The 19,602-nt window shown below is 40.6% G+C and overlaps 1 protein-coding gene across 1 annotated transcript in view; it reads left to right on the top strand.

Moving 5' to 3' along the window:
- The window catches only part of FNDC7 (fibronectin type III domain containing 7), a 34,230-nt gene extending 15,131 nt beyond the window's left edge, over positions 1-19,099 (top strand). Inside the window, exons 10-13 of the mRNA XM_036916622.2 lie at positions 11,197-11,457; positions 14,626-14,655; positions 18,117-18,186; positions 18,273-19,099. Coding sequence (XP_036772517.2) covers positions 11,197-11,457; positions 14,626-14,655; positions 18,117-18,148 — 323 coding nt within the window. The 3' untranslated portion in view covers positions 18,149-18,186; positions 18,273-19,099. The remainder of the gene's footprint in view (positions 1-11,196; positions 11,458-14,625; positions 14,656-18,116; positions 18,187-18,272) is intronic.
- Positions 19,100-19,602: the final 503 nt, after the last annotated feature.

Here is a 19,602-nt window from a genome sequence, read left to right as displayed (position 1 = left end):
TGTCTTCATATTTTTAAGCTGCTGCCTCTCTCTTTGAAACCACTCCAGTTCCTCCAGTTTCTTATTACAACAGGCTAAAAGAGCACAGTCGACTGACAGTATTTTATCTTGTGCCTCACAAAGACCAAAGCATTAGGGAATAGCCATTGAAGTGGCTGCTTGGAGCACTGTTTAAAAAAACAAAACAAAACAAAAACTGAGGATGCCTCCCAAGGAAAGAGTACAACAATCCTTTGGTTGTGTCTGCCCCAGGGCATGGGATGGAAGAGGTGAAACATAATGTTGCCATCCCAGGAGTAGTAGAAAAAGTCTTCAACTAGGAGTCTAAAGACATGGCTTCTTTCTTTTATTACTATTATTATTTTTAATTAAGGTATTATTGATATACACTCTTATGAAGGTTTCACATGAAAAACAATGTGGTTACTACATTCACCCATATTATCGAGTCCTCCCCCATACCCCATTGCAGTCATTATCCATCAGTGTAGTAAGATGCCACAGCCCCTACTAAGACATGGTTTCTTATAAGCTGCTTTGCCTTACCTTCCCTGATTCTGTTTCCTCACTGGTAAGAGAAATAGGAATAACTGCTCCACGTATGTATGCTGGTTTACACTTCCTTTTTTTTTCCTTTTTTTTTTTTTTTGAGGGCATCTCTCATATTTATTGATCAAATGATTGTTAACAACAATAAAATTCTGTATAGGGGAGTCAATGATCAATGCACAATCATTAATCCACCCCAAGCCTAATTTTCATCAGTCTACAATCTTCTGAGGTATAACAAACAAGTTCTTACATGGAGAACAAATTCTTACATAGTGAATAAGTTCTTACATGGTGAACAGTACAAGGGCAGCCATCACAGAAACCTTCGGTTTTGCTCATGCATTATGAACTATAAACAGTCAGTTCAAATATGAATACTCATTTGATTTTTATACTTGATTTATATGTGGATACCACATTTCTCTATTATTATTATTTTTAATAAAATGCTGAAGTGGAAGGTAGATACAAGATAAAGGTAGAAAACATAGTTTAGTGTTGTAAGAGAGCAAATGTAGATGATCAAGTGTGTGCCTGTAGACTATGTGTTAATCCAAGCTAGACAAGGGCAATAAAACATCCACGCATGCAGAAGATTTCTCTCAGAACAGGGGGGGTGAGGTTCTAAGCCTCACCTCTGTTGATCCCCAATTTCTCACCTGATGACCCCGCTGCGACTGTGCCTGTCTTAGGTTGTTCCTCCCTTGAGGAATCTTACCCGTCTCTGGCTAAACAGTCATCTTCCGGGGCCATACAGGGAAATATAAAGTTGGTAAGTGAGAGAGAAGCCTTATTGTTTGAAATGGTTAGCTCTTTATTTCTTTGCATAATTATGCCCTGTAGCTTCTATGCCCAGCATTTGTCTTGAGGTATCTTTACCACTTGGAAGAATTATGATACTCGGTAAATTTGATATGAGGCACGAATTTTATTTAAGGGTTGTAATTAGGAAGGAAGAAGAAAAGCTATAGAAGTAGCAGGCGGAAGAAAACATGGGAAGATTGATTATTTCTTTGACATATCTTCTTGTAGAGTAACTTCATCATGTACAGGCTTTAAGCTACTACTTAAATTGCGCACACACATTAACATAATAGGAGTAGAGTTACATAACCAAAGCATACCTGTAATTACCAGCCATCTCCAGTGAAACCAAGAAAACCAGTTAGGCACCTTAGGCATTTGTGAAAACTTATCTATGATATGGTGGATATTGTCCAACTGAACTTGAACAGTCTGAGAGAAATCAGACAAATTAAAATTAAAACAACCCATTCCTGGGGAATGTTCACATTCCTTATGTTCTTTTAACAGTAAATAGTCTGTAGTTGTAAGATTTTGGAGCGCTACAATTTGCACTTCTCCTAATTCTTGATTGACTTCCAACAGTATAGCTCCAGTCAAATTTGTTGTTTTACTGTATGCACAGGCCAGCTTAGATATCTCCTTCCTCATTCCCATGGCAAGTCCAGGAACTGGTGGGATGAGTGCATCTACAGCTGTAGCAGTGCGTGGATCTTTGTTGGGGTTTTTTGATGATCATCTTCTGGCATGGGTCTTCCAGAGAGTGCTGATGTTGGAAGTTCTTTTTCATATCGTATCTTAGTTCATTTTTGGAGTAGCCCAATTAGGCTTTGATCCTCTGTATAAACACAAACAGACCCTTTGCCTACACTTTTATATGCCCTTTATACTCTTGTGTAGAACTCATTGGAGGTTACCACACAGAAACTGAGCTTTTTTTTTTTTTTATTTGGTGTCACTAATCTACACTTACATGACGAATATTATGTTTACTAGGCTCTCCCCTATACCAGGTTCCCCCTATAAACCCCTTTACAGTCACTGTCCATCAGCATAGCAAAATGTTGTAGAATCCCTACTTGTCTTCTCTGTGTTGTACAGCCCTCCCTTTTCTCCTACCCCCCATGCATGCTAATCTTAATACCCCCCTACATTTCCCCCCCCTTATCCCTCTCTACCCACCCATCCTCCCAAGTCCCCTTCCCGTTGGTACCTGTTAGTCCATTCTTGAGTTCTGTGATTCTGCTGCTGTTTTGTTCCTTCAGTTTTTCCTTTGTTCTTATATTCCACAGATAAGTGAAATCATTTGGTATTTGTGAAGTGAAATCCGCTTGGCTTGTTTCACTGAGCATAATACCCTCCAGCTCCATCCATGTTGCTGCAAATGGTTGGATTTTCCCTTTTCTTATGGCTGAGTAGTATTCCATTGTGTATATGTACCACCTCTTCTTTATCCATTCATCTATCGATGGACATTTAGGTTGCTTCCAATTCTTGGCTATTGTAAATAGTGCTGCGATAAACATAGGGGTTCACTGATCTTTCTCATACTTGATTGCTGCATTCTTAGGGTAAATTCCTAGGAGTGCAATTCCTGGGTCAAATGGTAGGTCTGTTTTGAGCATTTTGATGTACCTCCATACTGCTTTCCACAATGGTTGAACTAGCTTACATTCCCACCAGCAGTGTAAGAGGGTTCCCCTTTCTCCACAGCCTCACCTTGTTGTTTGTCTTTTGGATGGCAGCCATCCTTACTGGTGTGAGGTGATACCTCATTGTAGATTTAATTTGCATTTCTCTGATAATTAGCGATGTGGAGCATCTTTTCATGTGTCTGTTGGCCATCTGTATTTCTTTTTTGGAGAACTGTCTGTTCAGTTCCTCTGCCCATTTTTTAATTGGGTTATTTGTTTTTTGTTTGTTGAGGCATCTGAGCTCTTTATATATTCTGGACGTCAAGCCTTTATTGGATGTGTCATTTTCAAATATATTCTCCCATACTGTAGGGTTCCTTTTTGTTCTATTGATGGTGTCTTTTGCTGTACAGAAGCTTTTCAGCTTAATATAGTCCCACTTATTCATTTTTGCTGTTGTTTTCCTTGCCCGGGGAGATATGTTCAAGAAGAGGTCACTCATGTTTATGTATAAGAGGTTTTTGCCTATGTTTTCTTCCAAGAGTTTAATGGTTTCATGGCTTACATTCAGGTCTTTGATCCATTTTGAGTTTACTTTTGTATATGGGGTTAGACAATGGTCCAGTTTCATTCTCCTACATGTAGCTGTCCGGTTTTGCCAGCACCATCTGTTGAAGAGACTGTCATTTCGCCGTTGTATGTCCATGGCTCCTTTATCAAATATTAATTGACCATATATGTCTGGGTTAATGTCTGGATTCTCTAGTCTGTTCCATTGGTCTGTGGCTCTGCTCTTGTGCCAGTACCAAATTGTCTTGATTACTATGGCTTTATAGTAGAGCTTGAAGTTGGGGAGGGAGATCCCCCCTACTTTATTCTTCTTTCTCAGGATTGCTTTGGCTATTCAGGGTCTTTGGTGTTTCCATATGAATTTTTGAATTATTTGTTCCAGTTCATTGAAGAATGTTGCTGGTAGTTTCATAGGGATTGCATCAAATCTGTATATTGCTTTGGGCAGGATGGCCATTTTGACGATATTAATTCTTCCTAGCCACGAGCATGGGATGAGTTTCCATCTGTTAGTGTCCCCTTTAATTTCTCTTAAGAGTGACTTGTAGTTTTCAGAGTATAAGTCTTTCACTTCCTTGGTTAGGTTTTTTCCCCAGGTATTTTTTTTTTTATGCAATTGTGAATGGAGTTGTTTTCCTGATTTCTCTTTCTGTTGGTTCATTGTTAGTGTATAGGAAAGCCACAGATTTCTGTGTGTTGATTTTGTATCCTGCAACTTTGCTGTATTCCGATATCAGTTCTAGTAGTTTTGGGGTGGAGTCTTTAGGGTTTTTTATGTACAGTATCATGTCATCTGCAAATAGTGACAGTTTAACTTCTTCTTTACCAATCTGGATTCCTTGTATTTCTTTGTTTTGTCTGATTGCCGTGGCTAGGACCTCCAGTACTATGTTAAATAACAGTGGAGAGAGTGGGCATCCCTGTCTAGTTCCCGATCTCAGAGGAAATGCTTTCAGCTTCTCGCTGTTCAATATAATGTTGGCTGTGGGTTTATCATAGATGGCCTTTATTATGTTGAGGCACTTGCCCTCTATTCCCATTTTGCTGAGAGTTTTTATCATGAATGGATGTTGAACTTTGTCAAATGCTTTTTCAGCATCTATGGAGATGATCATGTGGTTTTTGTCTTTCTTTTTGTTGATGTGGTGGATGATGTTGATGGACTTTCGAATGTTGTACCATCCTTGCATCCCTGGGATGAATCCCACTTGGTCATGGTGTATGATCCTTTTGATGTATTTTTGAATTCGGTTTGCTAATATTTTGTTGAGTATTTTTGCATCTACGTTCATCAGGGGTATTGGTCTGTAGTTTTCTTTTTTGGTGGGGTCTTTGCCTGGTTTTGGTATTAGGGTGCTGTTAGCTTCATAGAATGAGTTTGGGAGTATCCCCTCCTCCTCTATTTTTTGGAAAACTCTAAGGAGAATGGGTATTATGTCTTCCCTGTATGTCTGATAAAATTCCAAGGTAAATCCATCTGGCCCGGGGGTTTTGTTCTTTGGTAGTTTTTTTTATTACCGCTTCAATTTCGTTGCTGGTAATTGGTCTGTTTAGATTTTCTGTTTCTTTCTGGGTCAGTCTTGGAACGTTGTATTTTTCTAGGAAGTTGTCCATTTCTCCTAGGTTTCCCAGCTTTTTAGCAAATAGGTTTTCATAGTATCCTCTAATAATTCTTTGTATTTCTGTGGGGTCCGTCGTGATTTTTCCTTTCTCGTTTCTGATACTGTTGATTTGTGTTGACTCTGTTTTCTTCTTAATAAGTCTGGCTAGAGGCTTATCTATTTTGTTTATTTTCTCGAAGAACCAGCTCTTGGTTTCATTGATTTTTGCTATTGTTTTATTCTTCTCAATTTTATTTATTTCTTCTCTGATCTTTATTATGTCCCTCCTTCTGCTGACCTTAGGCCTCATTTGTTCTTCTTTTTCCAATTTCGATAATTGTGACATTAGACCATTCATTTGGGATTGTTCTCCCTTTTTTAAATATGCTTGGATTGCTATATACTTTCCTCTTAAGACTGCTTTTGCTGTGTCCCACAGAAGTTGGGGCTTAGTGTTGTTGTCATTTGTTTCCATATATTGCTGGATCTCCATTTTGATTTGGTCATTGATCCATTGATTATTTAGGAGCGTGTTGTTAAGCCTCCATGTGTTTGTGAGCCTCTTTGCTTTATTTGAACAGTTTATTTCTAGTTTTATGCCTTTGTGGTCTGAAAAGTTGGTTGGTAGGATTTCAATCTTTTGGAATTTTCTGAGGCTCTTTTTGTGGCCTAGTATGTGGTCTATTCTGGAGAATGTTCCATTTTCACTTGAGAAGAATGTATATCCTGTTGCTTTTGGATGTAGAGTTCTATAGATGTCTATTAGGTCCATCTGCTCTACTGTGTTGTTCAGGGCTTCCGTGTCCTTACTTATTTTCTGCCCGGTGGATCTATCCTTTGGGGTGAGTGGTGTGTTGAAGTCTCCTAGAATGAATGCATTGCAGTCTATTTCCCCCTTTAGTTCTGTTAGTATTTGTTTCACATATGCTGGTGCTCCTGTGTTGGGTGCATATATATTTAGAATGGTTATATCCTCTTGTTGGACTGAGTCCTTAATCACTATGTAGTGTCCTTCTTTATCTCTTGTTACTTTCTTTGTTTTGAAGTCTATTTTGTCTGATATTAGTACTGCAACCCCTGCTTTCTTCTCGCTGTTGTTTGCTTGAAATATGTTTTTCCATCCCTTGACTTTTAGTCTGTACATGTCTTTGGGTTTGAGGTGAGTTTCTTGTAAGCATATAGATGGATCCTGCTTTTTTATCCATTCTATTACTCTATGTCTTTTGATTGGTGCATTCAGCCCATTTACATTTAGGGTGACTATTGAAAGATATGTACTTATTGCCATTGCAGGCTTTAAATTCGTGGTTACCAAAGGTTCAAGGTTAGCCTCTTTAGTATCTTACTGCCTAACTTAGCTCGCTTATTGAGCTGTTATATACACTGTCTGGAGATTCTTTTCTTCTCTCCCTTCTTATTCCTCCTCCTCGATTCTTCATATGTTGGGTGTTTTGTGCTGTGCTCTTTCTAGGAGTGCTCCCATCTAGAGCAGTCCCTGTAAGATGTTCTGTAGAGGTGGTTTGTGGAAAGCAAATTCCCTCAGCTTTTGTTTGTCTGGGAATTGTTTAATCCCACCGTCATATTTGAATGATAGTCGTGCTGGATACAGTATCCTTGGTTCAAGGCCCTTCTGTTTCATTGTATTAAATGTATCATGCCATTCTCTTCTGGCCTGTAGGGTTTCTGTCAAGAAGTCTGATGTTAGCCTGATGGGTTTTCCTTTATAGGTGACCTTTTTCTCTCTAGCTGCCTTTAAAACTCTTTCCTTGCCCTTGATCTTTGCCATTTTAATTATTATGTGTCTTGGTGTTGTCCTCCTTGGATCTTTTCTGTTGGGGGTTCTGTGTATTTCCGTGGTCTGTTCGATTATTTCCTCCCCCAGTTTGGGGAAGTTTCAGCAATTATTTCTTCTAAGATACTTTCCATCTCTTTTCCTCTCTCTTCTTCTTCTGGAACCCCTATAATATGGACATTGTTCCTTTTAGATTGGTCACACAGTTCTCTTAACATTGTTTCATTCCTGGAGATCCTTTTATCTCTCTCTATGTCACCTTCAATGCATTCCTGTTCTCTGGTTTCAATTCCATCAATGGCCTCTTGCATCCTATCCATCCTGCTTATAAACCCTTCCAGAGTTTGTTTCATTTCTGTAATCTCCTTCCTGGCATCTGTGGTCTCCTTCCGGACTTCATCCCATTTCTCTTGCGTATTTCTCTGCATCTATGTCAGCATGTTTATGATTCTTATTTTGAATTCTTTGTCAGGAAGACTGGTTAGGTCTGTCTCCTTCTCTGGTGTTGTCTCTGTGATCTTTGTCAGCCTGTAGCTTTGCCTTTTCATGGTGATAGGAATAGTTTGCAGAGCTGGGACGAGTGACGGCTGGAAGAACTTCCCTTCTTGTTGGTTTGTGGCCCTCCTCTCCTGGGAGAACAGCGACCTCTAGTGGCTTGTGCTGGGTAGCTGTGCGCAGACAGGGTTTCTGCTTCCTGCCCGGCTGCTATGGAGTTTATCTCTGCTGTTGCTGTGGGCGTGGCCTGGCTCAGGCAGCTACTCCAAGATGGTGGGGTAGCGTTGGAGCGGGAGCGGCCTGGAGGCTATTTATCTCCGTAAGTGGCCTCCCTGCTCCCTGCAGCCCAGGGGTTAGGGTGCCCAGAGATCCCCGGATTCCCTACCTCTGGATTAAGTGTCCCACCCTGCCCCTTTAAGACTTCCAAAAAGCACCCGCCAAAACAAAACAACGACCACAAAAAAAAAAAAAAAATTTAAATTAAAAAAAAAAAAAAGTGGCCGCTCGTTTTTCTCTATTCTCCGGCGCCAGCCTCAGGCATCTGCTCACCGGTCTTGCTGCCCTGTTTCCCTAGTATTGGGGGCCCTATCCCTTTAAGACTTCTAAAAAGCGCTTGCCAGAACAAAACAGAAAAAAAAAAAATGTTCGCACGTTTTTCTGGTGTCCTCCGGCGCCAGGCCACAGGTGCCCACTCACTGTTCTTGCTCCCCTGTTTCCCTAGCATCCAGGGCCCCCTGGGCACGTACTGTGTCTGCCCTTTTGCCCGGATGGCTGGGGCTGGGTGTTCGGCAGTCCTGGTCTCCGTCTCCCTCCCGCTCTGCCTATTCTTCTCCGACCGGGAACTGGGGGGATGGGCGCTCGTCTCCCGCCGGTCCGGGGCTTGTATCTTACCCCCTTTGCGAGGCGCTGGGTTCTCTCAGGTGTGGATGTGGTATGGATATTGTCCTGTGTCCTCTGGTCTTTATTCTAGGAAGGGTTGTCTTTGTTATATTTTCATAGATATATGTGGTTTTGGGAGGAGATTTCCACTGCTCTACTCACGCCGCCATCTTCCGCCCCTCTCTCTCTTTTTTTTTTGAGAGGGCATCTCTCATATTTATTGATCAAATGGTTGTTACAACAATAAAATTCTGTATAGGCAAGTCAATGCTCGACGCACAGTCATTAATCCACCCCCAACCTAATTCTCGTCAGTCTCCAATCTTCTGAAGCATAACGAACAAGTTCTTAGATGGTGAACAAATTCTTAGATAGTGAATAAGTTCTTACATGGTGAACAGTACAAGGGCAGTCATCACAGAAACTTTTGGTTTTGATCACTCATTATGAACTATAAACAATCAGGTCAAATATGAATATTCGTTTGATTTTTATACTTGATTTATATGTGAATCCCACATTTCTCCCTTTATTATTATTATTATTATTTTTTAAAATAAAATGCTGAAGTGGTAGGTAGATGCAAGATAAAGGTCGAAAGCATAGTTTAGTGCTGTAAGAGGGCAAATGTAGATGATCAGGTGTGTGCCTGTAGACTAAGTGTTAATCCAAGCCAGACAAGGGCAATAAAACATCCACAGAGGCAGAAGATTTCTCTCAAAACAGGTGGGGAGAGGTTCTAAGCCTCACCTCTGTTGATCCCCAATTTCTCACCTGATGGCCCCCCTGCAACTGTGCCTGTCTTAGGTTGTTCCTCCCTTGAGGAATCTTACCCGTCTCTGGCTAACCAGTCATCTTCTGGGGCCATACAGGGAAATGTAAAGTTGGTAAGTGAGAGAGAAGCCATATTGTTTGAAAAGGTTAGGTTTTTACTTCTTTGCAGATTTATGCCCTGTGGCTTCTATGCCCAGCATTTGTCTTGAGGTATCTTTACCACTTGGAGGAATTATGATACTCGGTGAATTCGATATGAGGCACGAATTCTATTTAAGGGTTGTAATTAGGAAGGAAGAAGAAAAGCTATAGGAGTAGCAGATGGAAGAAAACATGGGAAGATTAATTATTTCTTTGACATATCTTCTTGTAGAGTAACTTCAGCATGTATAGGTTTTAAACTACTAATTAAATTGCGCACACACATTAACATAATAGGAGTACAGTTACATAACCAAAGCATATCTATAATTACTAGCCGTCTCCAGTGAAGGCAAGAAAACCAGTTAGGCACCCTGGGTATTTGTGAAAATTGTCTATGATTTAGTGGATATTGTCCAACTGTACTTGAACAGTCTGAGAGAAATCAGACAAATTAAATAACCTGGGAACTGTTCACATCCCATATGTTCTTTTAACAGTAGATAGTCTATAGTTGTAAGATTTTGGAGTGCTACAACTTGCACTTCTCCTAATTCTTGGTTGAGTTCCAACAGTATAGATCCAGTCAAATTTGTTGTTTTACTGTATGCAAAGGCCAGCTTAGATTTCTCCTTCATTCTAATGGCAAGTCCAGGAACCAGTGGGATGAATGCAGCTACAACTGCAGCATCACCTGGATCTTTGTTGGGGTTTTTTGATGATCATCTTATGGTGTGACTCTTCCAGAGAGTGCTGATGTTGGAAGTTCTTCTTCATATCATATCTTAGTTCATTTTCTGAGTAGCCAAATTAGGCTTTGATCCTCTGTATAAACACAAACAGACCCTTTGCCCACACTTTGATATTGCCTTTATACCATTGTGTAGAACTCATTGGAGGTCACCACACAGGAACTGCTTTTTTTTTTTTTTAAGAGAAAGGAATATTATCAGAAAAGTGTACCTCCATAGCCGATCATCTGACACCCTTTAAGTGATCAAAATTAAGGATATTTAAAACATGTGTTAATCGTTGATTTACAGTTAGTTTTATCCTATCAGGGAGTAATCCCCCTTCACTTTCTTTCTTTTTTTTTTTATCTTTAATCTACACTTACAAGAAGAATATTATGTTTACTAGGCTCTCCCCTATACCAGGTCCCCCCTATATGGTTTACACTTTATTGTGGCCCATTTCTTCCATTAGACTTGCTGCCTAAATTCTCACCCTGATACCCGATTCTGGAAATAGGCCCCATGGCTTATCTTCACACCTAAAACATCTTTTTTAAAGAAAATAAATAAATAAATCAAATGAGACTGTTGGTAACTGAATATTTTTTATTATTATACAATAACATCATTACTTTAGTTACTGAGGAATCCACCATTTCGTGCCCTGTTTGACACCTAATGTACCATCTACTCAAGATTCTTAGAAAAGAAAAAAAATAGTACCACGTCAGCCAGTATGGATGAAGCATGGACGAGCAAAGCTTAGTCACCTGCCTCTTTGTGTAAGTGACTGCTCCCCAGGCGACATGCTGCTCAGCTCAGCAAAATAGGTCTTTTCAATTCAAGCTGACTGCAATTAATTATATGTAAATTCGTTCCCACTAAAATCATTAAACTAGGGCATTATCAAGGATCTTGACAAGAACTCCCTGCTTTTGACTCATAATAAAGTTTGAGTCATATACCATACATCTCTGCCTCAGGTGGAATGTCTGACTCACCATTGTCCTCTATTTAAACTTCATGCCCCACCTCACCCTCACATGTGAATTTCTAGTCATGTGGCCACCATGGAAAGAGCTTGAGTACCTCTGCAAATATTGCTCTAGTCATATATTTTTAGAAGAGGTTACTTATATGGTTTCCCTGCAGCAATTAAGGCCATGTTTGTGTGATGGTGGAATAAGTAATTTGTGTGTGTGTTTGTTTTTATCTTTCAGGTGCCTGCTGCCCTTTGGGGGTGAAATTATATAGGCTGGGCCCTAATGGCATCCGAATCTACTGGCAAGCCTCCAGGGGCTCTGCCAATTATAGCACTGACCTCTATGGTTCCAAAGGCATTTTTACCTGTGCCCCACGCCCTGGCTTCAGTTTTTGTGATGTCACCAAGATACCCTGCGGGGATGTATATACCGTGATGGTCTCACCAGTTGCTGAGACAGGACTGACGGTCACTTTCTGTCCAAAAAAAATATACTCAGGTAGAGCAAGTTATGACCCTTTACTTAAAACTAACCCTCAACTCAGTCTGTGAATTAAGATTCAGATCAATCCCACGTATTTGCCAAGTAGAAAGGTCAAAGAGGGTGTGAAATTTCTACATCCTTTAGGCAGAGTCTGGCTACCAGGGACCCCAAGCTTCTTTGGTATTGTGATGTTTTAATATTATTTGATTTAGAGACACTCCTCTTTTCCCTGTCCCTCTCTTCTCCTTCAGAAAAAGGACCAGATGCTTGCTGTTTAAATAATAAAGCAGATTTTAAATGAGTTTCTGTTCTGAGAGTTGGGGGTAGATTTTTAACATAGTTTCAGAGATAGTGATAGGCACCCTAGAATATTGGAAATTAGAGACCTGAACCTTTATTTGCACAGATTCAGACTTATGACTGAGGAAGAGTTGGAGGATCAGAAAAAAAGAATTATAATTCATAATCCAGGTTTGGAAATATGAGTGGGCAGACAGTCTGTGATCACAAAACATGACTGTCAGCAATTGCCCTCTCACCAGAGCTGGCAGGAACACATTAGAGAATACAGCCCTCCATTTCAGGGCCTGCCCATGGCTGGAGCCATCTGTGTACTGTGCACCTTTGGGTATAGGGGCTCTCTCCTTCCAGTAGGAGCTCTCTGCTACTAATGGCTCTAAAGCAAATTCTTCCTGCCTTTCACTGGTATATGTCACTGGCCTCAGTAAGTGTTGGAGTTCTTCACGCCAGGGGCTAGTAGAAAGGGTGCTATGCTGCTGTAGGTATGTGCCCCACTATCCTGCTCTGTATTCCAGCACCTGCTGCTACCTTGCCCAGCGCATAGTCATTTATTTTTCATATATTTCTAAAATCTGAAAAAAGGAAAGCTATGATAAAGCTCTGGAACTTTGCAGATGAACACAAGAAGAATAAATATTGGTTCAGAAACTTTCACTGATAACCACAATGTAAAGTTTCCAGGTACTGTTAGGTGACAAGAAGGTTTAAGATGGCTCCTGGTGATAGAACGGGGCCGGTTCCTCTTTGAGAGAGTGCTCACACTCTCCTTGATGGTCATGCTTTCATTGCTTTTTCATTATCTTGTCTGAAGGACAAGCTGGCCCAAAGCATGGTCCTGTGGGAAGAGGGAGGAATAGGTTCTTGGGGTGAGGATGAGCCCTTAGGAAGAGAAACTTACAGCCCAGTGACAGTGCTTCATCATATTTGTATAATGTTTTTACAGTTTATCAAGTGTTTTCACATTGAATATCTCACTAAATGTTCAGAATAACTATGAGGTAGGCTTAACACATCTTATTATCTCCAAATTATAAATGAAAAACCGACGTGCAGAGACTCCCAAATTTCTATCTGCAACACTTCTCTTCTTCTAATATCTAAACCCATATTTGAACTTGTCACCTCAACCTGGAGGTGCCCCAGGCATTTCAACTCCTCAGGGCCAAAAGGAAGTCCTATATCTTCTGCAGTTTTCTATCTTCCTCCCATTATCTCTTTTTTAGGTACATGAGCTGAAAACCCTAGAGTCAGCTTCACTCTCCCTCATCCTCCATATCTAAGTAATCTCCAAGTCCTGTCCTGTTCACTTCATGACGGTTTCTAAATCCAACTTTTTCTCCTCATTCCTACAGCTACTGTTAGGCCCTCACCACCTCTCGCCTGGACTACTGTGTTCATCTTGTCTTCATAACCAGAGTTGTTATTCCAGGACACTGATCTGCTTGTGTTATTTTTATGCTTCAAAATCTTCAGAAGTGTTCCTTTCCTCCATAGGGTAAAATCCAATACCTCTGAGCATGGCATTAAAGGTCCCTCATAATCTGTTCCCAGTCTGTCTTTCTACACCTGCACTGTCTACTAGAAATTTAATGCAAATCACATATAAAAATTTAAATTTTCTAGTAGCCATATTAAAAAAGTAAAAACAAATAGGTAAATTAATTTAATAATACATTTTTGTTAAGCCAACATATCCAAAATATAATAAATTCAACATGGAATCAATATAAAAATTTTCCATTATTTTTTTCCATACTAAGTCTTCAAAATCTGGTGTGCATTTAATACTCATGACACTTCTCAGTCGAGACTAGCCACATTTGAAGAGCTCTGGAGAGGATTCTATTCTTTAATTTAATGCCATGCTATCATCCACACACCTACTCTTACCACACACACATACCATACCATACATACTTCTGAGATAATGCTGTGTCTCCTCTTTGCTTGGCACTCCATCACACCTCCACCAAGGGAATCCACCAGCCCAAGTTTCCCCTCCTCTGTGAAGTCTCCCCAAATTCCCACAGGCTGAGCCTCCTTCCTCCCTTCTTTATGACCCCATATCACCCTTATCTTCACCACACCATATTACTGTGAGTTGAATATGCTTTATTTCCCCTAATAAGTGGTGATCTCTTGGACTTTCAGTGCTTAGCACACAACTGTTGCCCAATATATTTTAAATTAAAAAAAAGAATGAATAAATAAGTTTATGTGTTTGCCTATGATCATACATCCAGTAAGTGAGCAATGGAAGTCTTTATTCTTTCCCCTGCCCCATACCCACAATTCAACTCTTAAAGAGTCATTCCTTTAAGAATCTGTTAGCCACCAAAAGTCCTTGTTAGTTAGAACTCCAATATATCCTTGGGTGTGGTGCCAGCTTAATTCTGCAGCCATTTCACTTTAGCAAGGAATGGGTGTCTAGAATTAAGTAAGGGAATCCGTCTTTGCTCTGTCTCTGGTAAAAACCATGCATTTGAGGCAAGTTTTTTTTTTTTTCCCCAACATCAGTGCTGCCTTCCTTTGATAATCGGGATAATATTGTAACTGATAATCATGACTATATTTATTGAGTGCTACGTGCCAGGTACTATTCTAAGCGCTTTACATGTATTAACTCACTGGTTCCTCATAACAACTCTATCAGGATGACATGCTTATTCTTACTACTTAGCAGATAAACTGAGGCACAGATAAGTGATGTTTCTTGCCCAAGGTCATCCTGATAGCTGGTATCTCCTTTTCTTATCACCCAAGCTGGTTCTTATTCATTCTTTAGTTCATTTACCCATTATTCTTTCTAAAGTGATATCATTACCATCTTAAAGTATATTCATAAATATATATCTTAAATGCTTGTGTTTTTATTTATTACAGTAACCTGCTCTGGAAGTACACTTGGAATGGGTAAGTCATTTTTCTCATTGATGAAATAGAAGCAAATTTTTGTTGTTGATCTTTAGGGTGACTTAATGAATTCGGGATCAAAGCTAACTTCAATTAGAAAAGAAAATGTTTTCTTTCTCTGATGTGAGAGTTTCTTGCTTTCCCTTCCCAGAAACTTTTCTCTCCTATTAGAATGCCCTCCCTCAGATTCTATCAGTTGAAATGAATTCCTGAAGTCATATCAGTCTTCCAGGTTCCACAGGAAAATATAAACATGTTTCAGAGAGGCAGTTGCTTCACTTCCTTCAGAGAGTGGCTCCCAGGGCTGCTTACACTGAGTCACATTGAAAGCTTCAAAGTAATTGATGCTTGGGCTCTATTCCAAGAAGGTCTGATTTAATTAGTCTGGGCATCAGGATTTTTAAAAGCTCCATAGGTCATTCTAAAATGTAGCAAGGCTGAGAACTGCTGCTTTAGAGCAGGCCGTCTCAAATTTTAGTGTGCACAAAATCACCCAGGCCTTGTTAAAACCAGATTCTGATTTGGTAGATGTGGGAAGGGTCTAGACTTTTCATTTTTAGGAAGGTCCAGGTGATGCCCATGATATTGACGCTGCTGGTGTGACCGCACTTGTAGTAGGCAGGCTTTAGTGGGAATCTGTTGACAGACCACAGAGAGCCAGGGTGCCTGCTTCCAGTTTGCATGGCAGATATGCCCTGTGGATAAAAGAGGGTGCTGAATGAGGGAAGTGGAATAAAGGTAATCCTCACTCTGTCCTCAATTGTTGGTTGATCCGCTCAGGGCTGATCCCATCTAGGCTCTTCCAGGTGCTCCATGGAGGCTACTCTTGGGCCCAACTGCGGAGATGACCACACAGAACTGCGTGTGCTGACCCAGTCAGCAGCAAGTGCTGTTTCATGGGGAATCCTTGCCATACCTTCCAGAGGCCTGCTTTGTTTGAGGCCTTGGGAAAATCTCCAGGGAATATTATCAACCACAAACTACAGACAGAACATGTGCACATGTGCATGCATACATGCACATGCATGCACTCACACACACACACACGGAGAGTCAGACGTGGCTGACTTCAGATGCCATGAGTGGAAATGATGCCTTCCTACTAGTAAAACCCTCCCAGTCTGGGCCAGCTCCTCATCTGACACTTCTTTCCCTTGGCAGGGATTGGTCTGAAATCTCTCCAACTGCCTGTTCTCTACTCCCTCTCCCAGTCCATTGCTTCTCTGAGCACTGTAGGACACAGGACACAGGACACAGGACACATGCTTTACCAATTCTTGTGCTACCTGCAGGTCTGAAATAAGCACAATACCTATTAATTTTTAAGAGGTTTCTGCTTCCAGTGACTACAGGGAAACAGATCTGGCTTATTAAAAGCAAACTGTGAGGAACTTATAAAATTATAAAAATTACTTTAAAAAATTCCCAAAGTACTAATTACCAGAAGCTCTGGTCTTCAGTGAAATGTACACAGATCCAGGTCTGCATCTTTAGAACCTATTTCCAGTGTTATGGGGATGTTTAATCAGTGTTCCTTGAGCCATAGAGGGGTAGTAGAAGTGTCTTGGGGAACCCTAGGAGAAGAATGTTGTATTATATACTGGCCTTGCCTAAGATTTTGTTAAGGAAAGAATTGCAATGCTTAAAAAAAAAATGCTTGAAAACCATCACTCAGACCTTGCTGCTCATCAGCATCACCAGAAAGCTGGAAAAAATGTACAATCTCTGGCTCCACCCTGATTTACTAAATGCCCAGGTGATTCATACGTGTATTTAAGTTTGAGAAACACTGCATAGGTAGTAGTTCTCAAACTCTGGTGTGTATCAGACTCTCCTGGAGATCCAATAGACTATAGAGGCCCAGGTCTATTGAAATGGAATAGGGTCTGGGCCTCTGCACTTCTATCAGGTTCCCAGGTGATTCTAACACTCTTGAATTTTGAGAAGCACTGAACGAAGTCACTTCTCTCCCCTCCTTCTGTCCCTCTGGGATACCCTTGATCTTGGCTTCTCCCTTAACAAGGTGCAGTCTTGAGTCTGAAATTTGGCCTCTCTTTAAGCATATCTTTGTAGAAATCCTGCAAGACTCTCAAATACAAGAGTAAACCAGATCATTTGAGGGCATCTACATCAAACAATTCATTATATCTAGGGAAAAATTCTAAATCGCTGTCTCTAATTTTAGCATTTTTTTCTCCTGTACGAGTCAAATTAGATCCTTTGCTGATGTGGGGCTTCCAGATACAGTAAGAGAACCCTTAAGAATTTGTTGACCTGAGAGTTTTGGTCTTCTTTGACTCTTAGGTTTTCCTAAAGCTTTGCAACAGCACGAATGGGTTTTTTTAAGAGACAGATCTGAGTTCAAATCCTGTCACTATCACTTACCCTTAGGCGAGTTGTTTCAATTCGCTTTAAGCATGGGTTTCCTCATATGAAAATTGGAATAATCACCTCATAAGACATTATGAGGATTAAAGGAGATGTAAATTGTGGTCACAATGACAGGACCATAATAAGCATTTAATAAGGGGTAGTTATTATTAGTTCAGGATCACTTTAAGCTCATATCACACTCAATTCTATTATGTGTTAGGTATTAACATCCTAATGTGCTACTTCTAACTAAGATATTTGCACATTAACTTCAGTCTTCATAATACGCTAACTCATTGGTTCTCAAAGGGTGATACCAAGGCTAACAGCATGAGCAATATCTGGAACTTCTTTAGAAATGTAATTTCTGGGGTTCCAACATAGTCCTGATGAATCAGAAATTCTGGGGTTGGTACCCAGCAATCCTTGTTTTAACAAGCCCGCCAGATGATTCTGATGCATGCTAGTTTGAGAACCATGGCTCTGATTCAGTGAAGCTACTTTGATGCTGGAAATTTGACACAGGTTGGAAGGGAGAAAAAACAATCTACTTGAGGTGAGGGGTCTCTAACAGAAGGTAGACTGGAGGGGTTGTGACTGACATTACTCCATGGGGGCAGATACTATCTTCAGCATCCAGCCTGCTTCAGTGTCTTCTGTACATTCCAGGGAAGTTTCCTCTCTGCAAGTCCCTCAGCTGTTGAACAGGCTTAAATCCTCCATACACAACTCTATGAATCAATAAAATTTGGGAGCTCTCTGAGGACACAGCAAGTTGGCCTGGGGGTAGAGAGGAAAGGTTTTGGTCTTGAGTCAGTAGTCTGAGCTTAAAGAGACTCTGGGAGGATTCATCTCATGAAGCAGGAGAGAGATCACCCTAGTTAGAAACCAATGGTCAGTTTCTTCTTGCCCTTTGAACAATTCAGATTGTCTTAATTTACTGCTTACTTGCTGGGAAGTGCTACAGAAATATTTTCAAATCAAAATACTAATCTAGATCTCAGAGACACTTGAGGGCCTTTTTATTTAATAATATTTCAGCATATTTATTTCAATGTGTGCCTTCTCTCTCTTCCTGCCCTTTTCAGTGATTTACAGAGGGAAGAGAAATGCAGAATGATACTGTGAGTCATGGGGAAAAAACAGAGACTTGACCTAGTGAGTAATTTAAATTGAAGTTATGTGATTCAAAGGCAAAGATTTTTGGCTCTGTTTTTAAAAAATTCTTTCCATATCTTTTGCAGAGTTGTCTCAATTGTTAGCGTGATTAGAGATGGAAAAGATGTATTAAAATACAAAATATCTCTAGGATAGGACAAACTCCTTTGGCCTTTAGAAGGGCATCTCTGACTCCATTTCCTGAGGGAAAAGGCAAGTGTGTCCTCACCTGCACAGAAGTTCAAGATTTGCTTTGGAGATGAATTGGTGGAGAAATGGATCCGGAAAGTTCTCTGGACAGCTGCAAGAGTGAGCCCACATACTGGGAAATCCTAAGATCTGCTTAGCAGAAGTTCCTTCTGAGATTTCATATCCAGACACACCACAGATTTCAACACATCCACTTCATAACTGTTTCATCAACCTGCCAGGCAGCCCTCTAGCCATTCAAGGGCTGGAATGTATGCTCACAGAGAAGTCAAAAGAAGCCAGAGCAAAGAGACACTGCTCATCCCAAGACAAATCTTCACTAGGACTTCAGCATAGATTGGATAGCAGCAGCTGCCAGGGCAGCCTGGAGTAACAAACACTGCATCTCAAATTAGGAGGAAACCAAGCTACTTGCAGGGTTTGCTAAGGCAAAGCATCATGTGATGTGATCTTCACATAAGCATCTGGGAAAGTGGAGCTGCAGGCTGGTTTCTAGAAGGATTGCAGGCATGCTTTTGAGTGAGCAAAGACTTTGGCTGGAGGGACAGCCAGGGAGAGAGTCTTGAGCTGGGACAGAGGGACATACGTGCATCTTTTGGGAGGGAACCATCAATCTTGTTGGCTATACCTCTCATTCACACTGTAACTGCTTTTTTCATCTTTGGAAAGGAAAGGCAATGATATATCAAATAAATCTGTTACACCTAGAAAAATGTTTGTCCTTCAAATATCAGTAAACTTATTTAAAATACAGTGCAAGTAGGATTTTTGAAACACACACACAACTAAAGTATTTTACCCCCAAAGCATAGCTGTGGAGACAAGAACATCTGTAGTTAGAAACAGCCATAAAACTCAGCCTAGAGGGAACTGGAGCATGGAGTTAGGCTTGAGGTAAACTGGCAGGGAGGGAAAACTTCCTTTTCAATGTCTCCTTTCTCTTTCTATGTAAGACTGGTGAGAGATATGTAATTGTAACTAATAAGAGATGCTCCCCAGAACATCTGCACTTGAAGAGACAGACCAAAGCCAGAGACCTCCAAGAAAAGGAATTTGCTGCATCAGAGAGCACACACACAGGAGGGCTGAGTTTAGTTCACTTTTGTTCCTAAATACCAGTGAATGAATAGGAGTTGGGCTAGGTGCACCCACATCACTTGGGGAACTCACTACTTAATATAGATTCCCAGGTACCACCCCTGGAGA

The sequence above is a fragment of the Manis pentadactyla genome, chromosome 4 (genome assembly GCF_030020395.1).
Source record: "Manis pentadactyla isolate mManPen7 chromosome 4, mManPen7.hap1, whole genome shotgun sequence".
Taxonomy (NCBI): Eukaryota; Metazoa; Chordata; class Mammalia; order Pholidota; family Manidae; genus Manis; species Manis pentadactyla.
This window is presented reverse-complemented; position numbering and strand designations above follow the sequence as displayed.